We start from the raw sequence: 13434 nt of genomic DNA, 5'->3' as shown, positions 1-13434 counted from the left end.
AAGCAGAGGGTGCAAGCAGATGGCTCTGCACCAAAACAGGCGAAGTTCAACTCGTCGGCTGGAGCGAAGTATATCAAACAAGTGAATAAATGGTTTTTGCAAATGATGAAAAACTAATCTATACTCGTAATAAATCTATAAAGCCACCGTGTGTCTGTCTGTTAATCTTCCAACACGCTAATCTCCAAACGCGCTAGACGTCAGCAAATTTTAGTAAAACTTTATTGTATGTCTCTCTGTCTGTCTCCACATGCTAATCTCCAAAATTATTATACGGACTTTTACGGTGTTTTCATTGGTAGCTTCAGCGTAGATAAAAGAAGTGTAGGCGACGACTTGCGAGTACCCATATTTTATTCATCCAGTATTTTAGAGCGAGAGCCCTTACAGGGTTAGTGGTTTGCAACAAACTTTATTCGCAATTTCAAACGTTTACGAAAATTTTTCTCGTTACAACTCTCATATAATGATGAAACGAAAAAAAAAGCTTACCGCTTGCTACCTTTTCCCTGTTCGTACAGTGAAACTGTGGCATGAGGCACATCGTTTTAATTTATTATTGATTACTGATAACTGTATTCACGATATATTTTTCAGACAGTGTTCACATATGGCTCTGAATAAATGTGCAAAATTATAGAATTGCGCGGCACACAGTTCAGGAGAAATGACGTAAACAAAATGCTTCAAATGGCTCTGAGCAGCATGGGACTTAATATCTGAGGTCATCAGTCCCCTAGAACTTAGAACTACTTAAACTTAACTAACCCAAGGACATCACCGACATCCATGCCCGAGGCAGGATTCGAACCTGCGACCGTAGCGGTCGCGCGGTTCCAGGCTGAAGCGCCTAGAACCGCTCGGCCACAGCGGCCGTCTGACGTAAACACTGAGATGCATGAAAATCCGCTGCATTTCGCATGCCTCTTGAATTTATTACTTCTTTGATATTAACTCTGTTCGCAACGCATGTAGCACATAGTAGACACATGTGCCGCTGAATTTATCTACAAAATTATATCATTCTATCGTACAGGGAGAGGGAGAGCAGGAGATCGACAGAGAAAGAGGGGGGATAGCAGATGGACAGAGAGATGGACACAGGATTGGGGTGGTGGTGGAGGAGGTGGACAGAGATAAGGGAGAGAAGAAGACGGGCAGGGAGGCGGACAAAAGAGATGGACAGAGAGAGGGGCAAGGAACGGATTGACGAATAGAAATGAAATAAATACATGCCCAGGCAGCTTCTGCTAGTCAGCTAGTCTTTCATAAAGACAAGGCACATGGTTACAGAGCCGCTTTGGTGATGCAAAAGTAAGGGATTTTAGGTATAAACTGTTGGAACGTACACACTCTTCAACAGAATACGTAGCCTCTAACTTAAATGTTATGCAGAACCTAAAGAAACTTGTGGCTGGAAAATATTTCGAGTTCAATGGAGAGGTAGCTGAGGCCGTAGATGGGTGTTTTGCAGACCTTACAGAATCACTCTTCAGGTCTGGCGTCTAATCTTTTCGACCGGAAAAACGTTGTAAAAGAGCATTGACCCAAAAGTGAACAAGTGCGTTAGTGACCAAAGAAACACTGCCTCTCACTTGCAGGCCGACAGCTTCTTATTTTGTCCTTATAGAATACGTTCCATGAACATTTTGTTGTACATCCGAACGTAAGTTACCGTACCTAGCGTATTTGGTACGTTCTGTCTTGGCAGTACTACAGTCTTCTAGATCTGTCGGGATTGTTGCTATGCAAGCTATCTATGCTAATGAAGTACCGAAATAAGAAAAAGAGTAATTGACATTTACATACATGTTAACACACATTCACTGGTAGCAATTTGTTGATATTCACACTAGATTAAACAGTTACTTTTTTCAGGACATCTATTTTTTTTATATTTGACAGGTCTGAAAGTTTTAATTAAAGCGTGGGTACTTATGTTCTTAGGTTTAACACAGCGATTCAAAGCACTGATAAATACAAGTGGCAATGGATGGAGGGCTCATCCAAGAATTGATGCTGTCCGGCTCATAAATTGCTTGCTTAGAATTCATTCAAGTAAAAATACAGTCGTACAGGTATATGATAAGAAAACGTGAAGGGACTAAAGTTGGTATCGGCTTCTTACAACACACATTCGCCGTTGAAGCAGAGTTCGGTGGAAGGGGGAAACCTTTACCTCGGCGACAGCGAGGTGGCTGCTGCAGAGCACCCGGGGAAGCACGACGAACGGTGGCCGTCGCCGCCTGTTTAGGAAACCACCGCGGCATTCATTTAAAGTGGTTAAGGGCAACCCTGGATAACCGAAATAACGCGACTGGACAAGTGTGTGAACTTTCTCCTAGTTCTGGAACTGTAGGAGCACTGAAGGGCGACTACCTTGTTTGGTGGTGTTGCCACCGTAAAGTAGAAGTGGAACTGAAAAATGCGGGTAAGCACACTGTGAAAAGTGGCTCATTTAAACTTTACAGCATTGATAATGCAGTATAATTCAGTTTAAAGCACTTAAATGTTAATAAAATTCCACGCTGCAAATATGGAGCGAATTTAGATGTTGTTTCTGTAGTTAGAATTGATTTCACGTTGAGCTCTAGAACAGATCTAGTAGGTATCGGGTATGGGAGTGTGCAGGTAAAGTTAATCGATTAATCTGGGATGCAAATACTGCGAACAGAAATAGGATGACAGGTATACTGAGGTGATAAAAGTCACGGGACAGCGATGTGCACAAACGCAGAAGATGATAATGTCGTGTACACAAGATACAGAAGGGTAGTGCATTGGCAGGTCTGCCGTTTGTAACCAGTTGATTTACGTGATAAAGTTTCCGACTTATGACGGGAATTAACAGACTTTGAACGAGGAATGGTAGTTGGAGCTAGACGCATGGGACATTCCATTTCGGAAATAGTTAAGGAATACAGTGTTCTGAAATTCACAGTGTCAACGGTTAGCCGGAAACCCCGAATTCCAGGCATTACCTCCCACCACGGACAATGCAATGGCCGTCTGTCTTCACTTGACGACCGAAAACATCGGCGTTTGCTTAGAAATGTCAGTGCTAACAGACATGAAACGTTGTTGTTGTTGTTGTGGTCTTCAGTCCTGAGACTGGTTTGATGCAGCTCTCCATGCTACTCTATCCTGTGCAAGCTTCTTCATCTCCCAGTACCTACTGCAACCTACATCTTTCTGAATCTGCTTAGTGTATTCATCTCTTGGTCTCCCCCTACGATTTTTACCCTCCACGCTGCCCTCCAATACTAAATTGGTGATCCCTTGATGCCTCAGAACATGTCCCACCAACCGATCCCTTCTTCTGGTCAAGTTGTGCCACAAACTTCTCTTCTCCCCAATCCTATTCAATACTTCCTCATTACTTATGTGATCTACCCATCTAATCTTCAGCATTCTTCTGTAGCACCACATTTCGAAAGCTTCTATTCTCTTCTTGTCCAAACTATTTACCGTCCATGTTTCACTTCCATACATGGCTACACTCCATACAAATACTTTCAGAAATGACTTCCTGACACTTAAATCTATACTCGATGTTAACAAATTTCTCTTCTTCAGAAACGCTTTCCTTCCCATTGCCAGTCTACATTTTATATCCTCTCTACTTCGACCATCATCAGTTACTTTGCTCCCTAAATAGCAAAACTCCTTTACTACTTTAAGTGTCTCATTTTCTAATCTAATACCCTCAACATCACCCGACTTAATTCGACTACATTCCATTATCCTCGTTTTGCTTTTGCTGATGTTCATCTTATATCCTCCCTTCAAGACACTATCCATTCCGTTCAACTGCTCTTCCAAGTCCTTTGCTGTCTCTGACAGAATTACAATGTCATCGGCGAACCTCAAAGTTTTTATTTCTTCTCCATGGATTTTAATACCTACTCCGAATTTTTCTTTTGTTTCCTTTACTGCTTGCTCAATATACAGATTGAATAGCATCGGGGAGAGGCTACAACCCTGCCTTACTCCCTTCCCAACCACTGCTTCTCTTTCATGCCCCTCGACTCTTATAACTACCATCTGGTTTCTATACAAATTGTAAATAGCCTTTCGCTCCCTGTATTTTACCCCTGCCACCTTTAGAATTTGAAAGAGAGTATTCCAGTCAACATTGTCAAAAGCTTTCTCTAAGTCTACAAATGCTAGGAACGTAGGTTTGCCTTTCCTTAATCTTTATTCTAAGATAAGTCGTAAGGTCAGTATTGCCTCACGTGTTCCAGTATTTCTACGGAATCCAAACTGATCTTCCCCGAGATCGGCTTCTACTAGTTTTTCCATTCGTCTGTAAAGAATTCGTGTTAGTATTTTGCAGCTGTGGCTTATTAAACTGATTGTTCGGTAATTTTCGCATCTGTCCACATCTGATTTCTTTGGGATTGGAATTATTATATTCTTCTTGAAGTCTGAGGGTATTTCGCCTGTTTCATACATGTTGCTCACCAGATGGTAGAGTTTTGTCAGGACTGGCTCTCCCAAGGCCGTCAGTAGTTCCAATGGAATGTTGTCTACTCCGGGGGCCTTGTTTCGACTCAGGTCTTTCAGTGCTCTGTCAAACTCTTCACGCAGTATCGTATCAGTAAAGCTGCATGCCCTCGGGAAAAATTACGGCCGTAGTTTCCCCTTGCTTTCAGCCGTTCGCAGTACCAGCACAGCAAGGCCGTTTTGGTTATTGTTACAAGGCCAGATCAGTCAATCATCCAGACTGTTGCCCTTGCAACTACTGAAAAGGCTGCTGCCCCTCTTCAGGAACCACACGTTTGTCTGGCCTCTCAACAGATACCCCTCCGTTGTGGTTGTACCTACGGTACGGCTATCTGTATCGCTGAGGCACACAAGCCTCCCCACCAACGGCAAGGTCCATGGTTCATGGGGGGAGGCATGAAACTTTGCGTAAGATAATCGCAGTAATCGATATGGGACGAATGACGCAGCAATCCGTTAGGACAGTGTGGCGAAATAGGGCGTTAGTGGGCCATGTCAGGAGGTGGCCGCCGCGTGTGCCTTTGCTAACAGCACGACTTCGCCAGCAGCGCCTCTGCTGGGCTCGTGAATGTGTCGGTTGGAAGACTGTTGTTTGGTCACACGAGTCCCGATTTCAGTTGGTTAGAGCTGATGGTAGGGATCGAGTGTGGTGCAGACCGCGCGAAGCTGTGGACCCAAGTTGGCAACAGGGCACTGTGCACGCACTGGAGTGGGCTGCGTTTACATGGAATGGAGTGGATCCTCTGGCCAAACTGAACCGATCATTGACTGGAAATAGTTATCTCCGGCTACATGGAGACCATTTGCAGCCATTCATGGAAATCATGTTCCCAAACAACGATGGAATTGTTACGGATGGCAATGCGCGATGTCACCAGACCACTACTGTTCGCGATTGCTTTGAAGAACATTGTGGACAGCTCGGGCAAATGATTTGGCCACCCAGGTCACCCGACATGGGAAATAATAGAGAGATCGCAGACTACTGTAGCGGGAACACTTGCGCAATTGTGGTCGGCTCCAGAGGCAGCGTGATTCAGAGGACCTCCATGCCACGTAGATCCGCTGCACTACGCCGCCGACACGATGTTAGGAACTGCCCCATGACTTTTGTCACCTCAGTGCGTATGTGACACAGTGAGAGGGACGAGGCGGCGGAGGTGCGGCCTCTCCTGGTCGCTCAGTGACCGCCGAGGCAGCAGTGCAGTACTCACATGACTCTGTTGGCGCAGCAGTGGGCCGCGGTGAGGACGAACTGGTCGCTGATGAGGGTCCCTCCGCACAGCCAGCTGAGGCCCTCCGTGCCCGCCACGCTGTAGCCCAGGGCCGCCTGCAACACGACAGAGTCTGCTTGTACACTCCACACTACCTGGTCGAGTGTAGTTTTGAACCGGTACTGCGGGTAGCCACTTTCCGTCCCGTTCAACCGGTGTAAGGAGCGACGGGAAAATCCTCAACAGGCCGCTAACCGCCTCTGAAACTCTCACGCAGCTTAAGCGAGTTATGCAATAGGCACGAGAAAAGTGATGCGCAGTCTTCCTTCAATAGTGGTTTTCTGCATTTGCGCAATAGTCCTGGGTTGCTCACAAGTACCTCCGTGGTTTCACAAAACGACTGCTCGAAAACTATAGGAAATACAGAAAATAGATTCACTGCCAGTGGTCAGAGCGTCTTTCCAAGATTTTAACTCTTATTACAGGTGATCAATATGGGCGCCGCAAACGTCAAAACAAGCGTGCAGTTCATTGAAGCCCCTTCTGCTTCTTTCAGGCTGCAGAAACGATTGCAGTGCTCTTTGGAAATCTGTCCACTGGGGCCGGCCGCGGTGCTGTAGCGGTTCTAGGCTCTTCAGTCAGGAACCGCGCGACTGCTACGGTCGCAGGTTCGAATCCTGCCTCGGACATGGATGTGTGTGATGTCCTTAGGTTAGTTAGGTTTAAGTAGTTCTGAGTTCTAGGGAACTGATGACCATAGATGTTAAGTCCCATAGTGCTCAGAGCCATTTGAACCATTTTTGTCCACTGGGTTGTTTATTTGCAGGTGCTAACTAATTCGATGCGACAATCCAGAGCAGATGAAATGATCGTGTGGTATTGTTGGGCTGGAGGCCCCATCCGGAGAAGTTCGGCCGCCGAGTTGCAAGGCTTACTTCAGGTGATGGCACACTGGGTGACTTGTATGTCGGTGATGATGAATGATGATGACGACAACAGAATACTCAGTCCACGAGCGGAGAAAACCTCCAATCCGCCCGCGAATCGAACCCGGGACTGCCGCATGATAGGCAAAGCGCGTTACCACTCAGCTAAGCAGGCGGACTGCACAGCAGAGCCGGCTAAAGTGGCCGATCGGTTCTAGGCGCTACAGTTTGGAACCGCGCCACCGATACGGTCACAGGTTGGAATCCTGCCTCGGACATGGGTGTGTGTGATGTCCTTAGGTTAGTTAGGTTTAAGTAGTTCTAAGTTCTAGGGGACTGATGACCTAAGATGTTAAGTCCCATAGTGCTCAGAGCCATTTGAACCATTTTGCACAGCAGATGATTTTTCTACATCTTCCGTCTCGCCTGCCCCCCTAATGGAGCACTCTACAACTACGCTTGGACTAAAGTATCATGAAACATACTATTCATTAAGTATTCATTGCAGCTATGGAAAGTCTTTAGGAAAATTCTGAGCCGGCCACGGTGGCCGAGCGGTTCTAGGCTCTTCAGTCAGGAACCGCGCTACTGCTACGGTCGCAGGTTCGAATCCTGCCTCGGGCATGGATGTGTGTGATGTGTTTAGGTTAGTTAGGTTTAAGTAGTTCTAAGTTCTAGGGGACTCATGACCTAAGATGTTAAGTCCCATAGTGCTCAGAGCCATTTGAACCATTTGAAAATTCTGAAGCTGATTTCAGAGGCCAGGCGAAACAGAAGGTTTTACGTTTTTCATACAATTATCGGCTTGAACGTGGCGGAGCTCAATAAAACACACAGAATTGTTCCTGATACGAAACATCGCGGATGAGGATTCCTGACAGTTAGCTGCAGGACGGAATAGCTTCGCCAAAGCACGGATGTGCGAACTATCGCATCTGTAAGGGCAGGCTCTTCTTTTGTTGGATGATGATGATGTTTGGTTTGTGGGGCGCTCAACAGCGTGGTTATCAGCGCCCGTACAATTACCCAATCTTTGCTCAGTCCAATTTCGCCACTTTCCTGGATGATGATGAAATGATGGGGACAACACAAACACCCAGTCATCTCGAGGCAGGTGAAAATCCCTGACCCCGCCGGGAATCAAACCCGGGACCCCGTGCTCGGGAAGCGAGAACGCTACCGCGAGACCACGAGCGGCGGACCCTTCTTCTTCTTCTTTTGTTGGAGTCAGATGCAAATTATTTGTAGCAGACGTGCTTGAAGAACAGATCTCCGTGTCGATGTGTCGGCAATCTCTGATGAGATATCCACCACAGGCAATAGCCACACATAACACCTTGCAGTGTAAATTATGTAGTGGTACAGTAACACGAAGACTGGTATGTGAATCTGTGCAGTAAATCATAAGCAGTAAAATACGCCTGACATTATTGTGACACACAACGAGCTGGACGCGCCAGAAGAGGCCGAGTCGCGTTCTGACGCTTCTGCGGGAGAATCTGCAGCTGTGGCGTGTGCAGGGCTTCCCTGTAGGGCGTCGATGGTCTGGGGCTGAGGGCTACCACAGCGCACACGACTGTCGAGAGGACGCCACAGGTGTAGAGTCCCACTCCTGTAGCTCCTCAGTAACCAGCGTGACCGGGCTGAGGTCACTCCGTCCCAGTCCTGCTGTCTAAGAAAAGTCCTTGGCAGTACGGGGCATCGTACCCATGCGCTCTGCATCGCAGCCAGACACGCTGACTACTGAGCCGCGGAGGCGGGCTTCCCAGCTAAGACTGTGAGACATTCACATGAAACTTAGAACAAACTGAATAGGTCCAGCTTTTTTTAAAAGAAATTTTCTCGAGCTTCTATTTTCAGTGCTCTTATTTTTGACCGTTCGTCAACTCCATGTTTCTAAACAAGGCCGATGTGGTGTTGACGTTACTGGTGGATAAGGACGTCTGTTGTATATGCTGAAGGTGATTTAAGTCAGCCACGAAGAACACCATTCTGCCTAGTATGGCTCTAGCATAGTACCTAGTGCTCGCTCCCTGGCAGACTTGCGTGGCGTCCATCGACACGGACCGTGTAAAGTGTACTTACATAAATGTATAATGTTGTAAGCAAAAGCATTTTCTTGGACTTACCATATGTGGAAACTCCGCCTGTCGAGCTTTCTCGCCGTAGAGGATGTGGTACGTCAGACCATCGCGTTGACTCCTGTAGGACTTGCAGGCTGTGTAAGAGAAGAAACGAGGCTCTCAGTAGTTCCATAGCATCTGACGACATCTCTGAAATTCGTTAGTATTTTTTGTTGTATTAAAACTTAAAAATAATTGTGTTCGTATTCGGTTCTATGCAAGTTGAAGGAAACCATTTTATACAGGGTAGATACTAGGCAATAAATACGTTAAGACGGACCGACTTTTCATGCAGAGTGGTTCGTATTTACTGTTTTGCGAGTTTTCCACGAAGAACCCAGGGAGGTAAGAAAGAAACCCATCTGCAATATCGGATGCAACATACTTTCTACAAACAAGTATGTAATGAGATCGTTAATCGACTTCATTATCTGCAATTCATACAGTTTCAGACAACTATCCATCTGTGTAATTGCCAGAATTACTATTGTTTGGATTCTCACCGTTTCATCAGTGGTTTCCTTTAGCCCGAATCGCCAGGTAGTCTGAAATTTACTGCACCAAAAGGGCCCTAAACTAATTTAGGCCGTACTTAGAGACAATTTAAGTGGATTGTTCTCTAGCTGCCATGTCTGTGTTGCAGTGATGTGCTGAATAGCACATCAGTATGGAAGTTTTCACAAGCAGGTGATATCGTCATGTCGTTCCGACACCCGTGCTTTTATTTGTTTTCCATAAGTGACTTTTGCTGGAAGTGACGGAGATGCAAATTTGCGAAATTTTCGCTCTTATAGCATGCTTAAAATATCTACCAAAGGCCGAGGTAGCAGAACCTGTGTATTTACCCGCCTTTTGGAAGTTCCTCTATCGAAAGATGAAGAGGGAAGAAATGGTCAGCATCTACATCTACATCCATACTCCGCAAGCCACCTGACAGTGTGTGGCGAAGGGTACTTTGAGTACCTCTATCGGTTCTCCCTTCTATTCCAGTCCGGTATTGTTCGTGGAAAGAAAGATTGTCGGTATGCCTCTGTGTGGGCTCTAATCTCTCTGATTTTATCCTCATGGTCTCTTCGCGAGATATACGTAGGAGGGAGCAATATACTGCTTGACTCCGCGGTGAAGGTATGTTCTCGAAACTTCAACAAAAGCCGGTACCGAGCTACTGAGCGTCTGTCCAGCAGAGTCTTCCACTGGAGTTTATCTATCATTTCCGTAACGCGTTCGCGATTAGTAAATGATCCTGTGACGAAGCGCGCTGCTCTCCGTTGGATCTTCTCTATCTATTCTATCAACCCGATCTGGAACGGATCCCACACCGGTGAGCAATACTCAAGCAGTGGGCGAACAAGTGTACTGTAACCTAATTCCTTTGTTTTCGGATTGCATTTCCTTAGGATTCTTCCAATGAATCTCAGTCTGGCATCTGCTTTACCGACGATCAACTTTATATGATCATTCCATTTTAAATCACTCCTAATGCCTACTCCCAGATAATTTATGGAATTAACTGCTTCCAGTTGTTGACCTGCTGTATTGTACCTAAATGACAAAGGATCTTTCTTTATATGTATTCGCAGCACATTACACTTATCTGCATTGAGATTCAATTGCCATTCCCTGCACCATGCGTCAATTCGTTGCAGATCCTCCTGATTTCAGTACAATTTTCCATTGTTACAACGTCTCCATATAGCACAGCATCATCCGCAAAAAGCCTCAGTGAACTTCCGATGTTATCGACAAGGTCATTTATGTATATTGTGAATAGCAACGGTTCTACAACACATCCCGGCGGCGCACCTGAAATCACTCTTACTTCGGAAGACTCCGTTGAGAATGACATGCTGCGTTCTGTTATCTAGGAACTCTTCAATCCAATCACACAATTGGTCTGATAGTCCATATGCTCTTACTTTGTTCATTAAACGACTGTGGGGAACTATATCGAACGCCTTGCGGAAGTCAAGAAACACGGCATCTACTGGGAACCCGTGTCTGTGGCCCTCTGAGTCTCGTGGACGAATAGCGCGAGCTGGGTTTCACTCGACCGTCTTTTTCGAAACCCATGCTGATTCCTACAGAGTGGATTTCTAGTCTCCAGAGAAGTCATTATACTCGAACATAATACGTGTTCCAAAATTCTACAACTGATCGACGTTATGCTTACATTGAGCAATTCAAGGAGACAGCACGATGCTGTTTCTGGAGAAATTCGAACGCAAACACCTCTAGGTGAGTTTGTTAAATGCCGCTTCAGTGGCGGTATTTCCGCGGGTGAAATCAGGCACTGATTATCACCTGCGGGAGGAAGCGCCTGCGGGCGCTGTCATTATCTCTCACGCCCAGCGAGCAAAAACAGGCCCCACGCAAATACCAGCTCGGCTGGCCTTCACCTTCGCCGCCGCCACCGGAGCTGCTGCTCGCTCGCCACACGTCGTGGCAGGTGGGCGCCCGTCCACTGCGCAGCGGGTCGCCAAGCGCCCACCACGGCGGCGCTTTCCGCTGACAGTGTTTCTAATTGCGGGTCGTCGCTCCGCTATTACGACTGTCTCCTTGAATTGCTCAATGTGAGCATAAGGCACAGTTGTTTAGTACACCCCACAAGCTCATGTATCGAGGTGTGACCTTCGTGACAGTATAAATACAGGATGTACATAACGTCCGTGACCACTTTCAATTATTTATTGCACAAAAACAAAATATTGTGCAATGTTGTGTACATAGTTCCGCGTAGTCAGCGCGTACACAACTTTCCCACTAGAGCGCGCCCCGCTAAGCACAACAGCGCAGGCGCAGCGCTCGTCCGTCTCCGCACTGTGAGATGGCGCTGCCATAAAGACGGGCCAAATTCTGCTTCCGCCGATCCGCGTATTAATATGTAACGCAGCCTACGAGATTGCTGCTAACGTAGAACCTTTTCTCCTTGCGGATCACACTCGCTCAGTGATACCTGAACGCTTGAGGTATTTTAACGAGTGTACAGACCTCCGATTACCAGTCTGCATTAGTCTTTACCAGTGTGCATTTGTCTGTACCAGTGTATAGTCAAGTTTCAGTCTGCGCCTAATAAGATTACCATATTCCTCTACATAGCCATGAAGATAGATGACTAGACACTTTGTCGAGTATCAGAGATACGTGAGAATAAGATTAACATACCAAGACCAAAGGAACTTCAGATTGTCAATTGTAAACAGCATCCTGAATCAAGTTACGTAATTCCTACTTGGACTCTCCGTTCATCTTTCAACCGGATGGGGCTCCACCCCGTTTTCAAGGTGAAGTTCGTGGCTACCTGAACACGCAGCTGCCGCATCGATGGATCGGCCGAGCTACGGAAGGGGTCAGCTGTTCGATGAAATGGCCTCCCCGTACACCAGATCTAACTCCGTGGACTTTCTTCTGTGGCGACACATTACAGATCTGGTGTATGTACCGCCTCTACCACGTGATGTAGCAGAGCTCCGGGAGAGAATACGGGAAGCGACTGCCACAGTCGACGATGCCATGCTGGGACGAGTATGGCAAGAATTCGATTACCGTATTCACGTCTGCCGGGTTACTCATGATTCGCATATCGAATGTCTGTAAAAAAATCTTTCAGTGTTGCTCTACAAAATGCAATATGTATGACATCTATACAATGTTTAGTTCCTGTGCAATAAAAAATTGAAACTGTTCCCGGACTGAATATACACCCTGTATATTGAAATACCTCACTATTGTCGCATAATTAATAACTAACTACACATACATCATATTTACTGACCAGTTAAAGGCGAATTGCGACAATAAGCACGGTTAGATCATTTTTTTGCGTTAATTGCACGAAAAAGTCGACATATTTCTCGCGCCGAAACTAGTGGCTGTGGAAGTCTATGATAGTTTTTCATGTTTCAAACATTCAGCATTATACAAGTCAGTGTCACAGGGTCATGCCGGATACGCAGTATTGTTCGTTGAGTTACCAGCAATTATATACAGGGCTATTACAAATGATTGAAGCGATTTCATAAATTCACCGTAGCTCCATTCATTGACATATGGTCACGACACACTACAGATACGTAGAAAAACTCATAAAGTTTTGTTCGGCTGAAGCCGCACTTCAGGTTTCTGCCGTCAGAGCGCTCGAGAGCGCAGTGAGAATAAATGGCGACAGGAGCCGATAAAGCGTATGTCGTGCTTGAAATGCACTCACACCAGTCAGTCATAACAGTGCAACGACACTTCAGGACGAAGTTCAACAAAGATCCACCAACTGCTAACTCCATTCGGCGATGGTATGCGCAGTTTAAAGCTTCTGCATGCCTCTGTAAGGGGAAATCAACGGGTCGGCCTGCAGTGAGCGAAGAAACGGTTGAACGCGTGTGGGCAAGCTTCACGCGTAGCCCGCGGAAAATTGGCTCATGCCAGAACTGGAGACCGACGGCGCCGACTTCATCTTTCAACAGGATGGTGCTCCACCGCACTTCCATCATGATGTTCGGCATTTCTTAAACAGAAGATTGGAAAACCGATGGATCGGTCGTGGTGGAGATCATGATCAGCAATTCATGTCATGGCCTCCACGCTCTCCCGACTTAACCCCATGCGATTTCTTTCTGTGGGGTTATGTGAAAGATTCAGTGTTTAAACCTCCTCTACCAAGAAACGTGCCAG

The 13434-nt window shown here is 46.3% G+C and overlaps 1 protein-coding gene across 1 annotated transcript in view; it reads right to left on the bottom strand.

Moving 5' to 3' along the window:
- LOC126188328 (serine protease Hayan-like) overlaps positions 1–13434 on the bottom strand; it is a 48792-nt gene that overhangs the window by 12273 nt on the left and 23085 nt on the right. The window contains exons 3-4 of the mRNA XM_049929923.1: positions 8776–8864; positions 5721–5836 (exon numbers count right to left, since the gene is read on the bottom strand). Coding sequence (XP_049785880.1) covers positions 5721–5836; positions 8776–8864 — 205 coding nt within the window. The remainder of the gene's footprint in view (positions 1–5720; positions 5837–8775; positions 8865–13434) is intronic.

Source organism: Schistocerca cancellata, chromosome 5 (assembly GCF_023864275.1).
Source record: "Schistocerca cancellata isolate TAMUIC-IGC-003103 chromosome 5, iqSchCanc2.1, whole genome shotgun sequence".
Classification (NCBI taxonomy): domain Eukaryota; kingdom Metazoa; phylum Arthropoda; class Insecta; order Orthoptera; family Acrididae; genus Schistocerca; species Schistocerca cancellata.
This window is presented reverse-complemented; position numbering and strand designations above follow the sequence as displayed.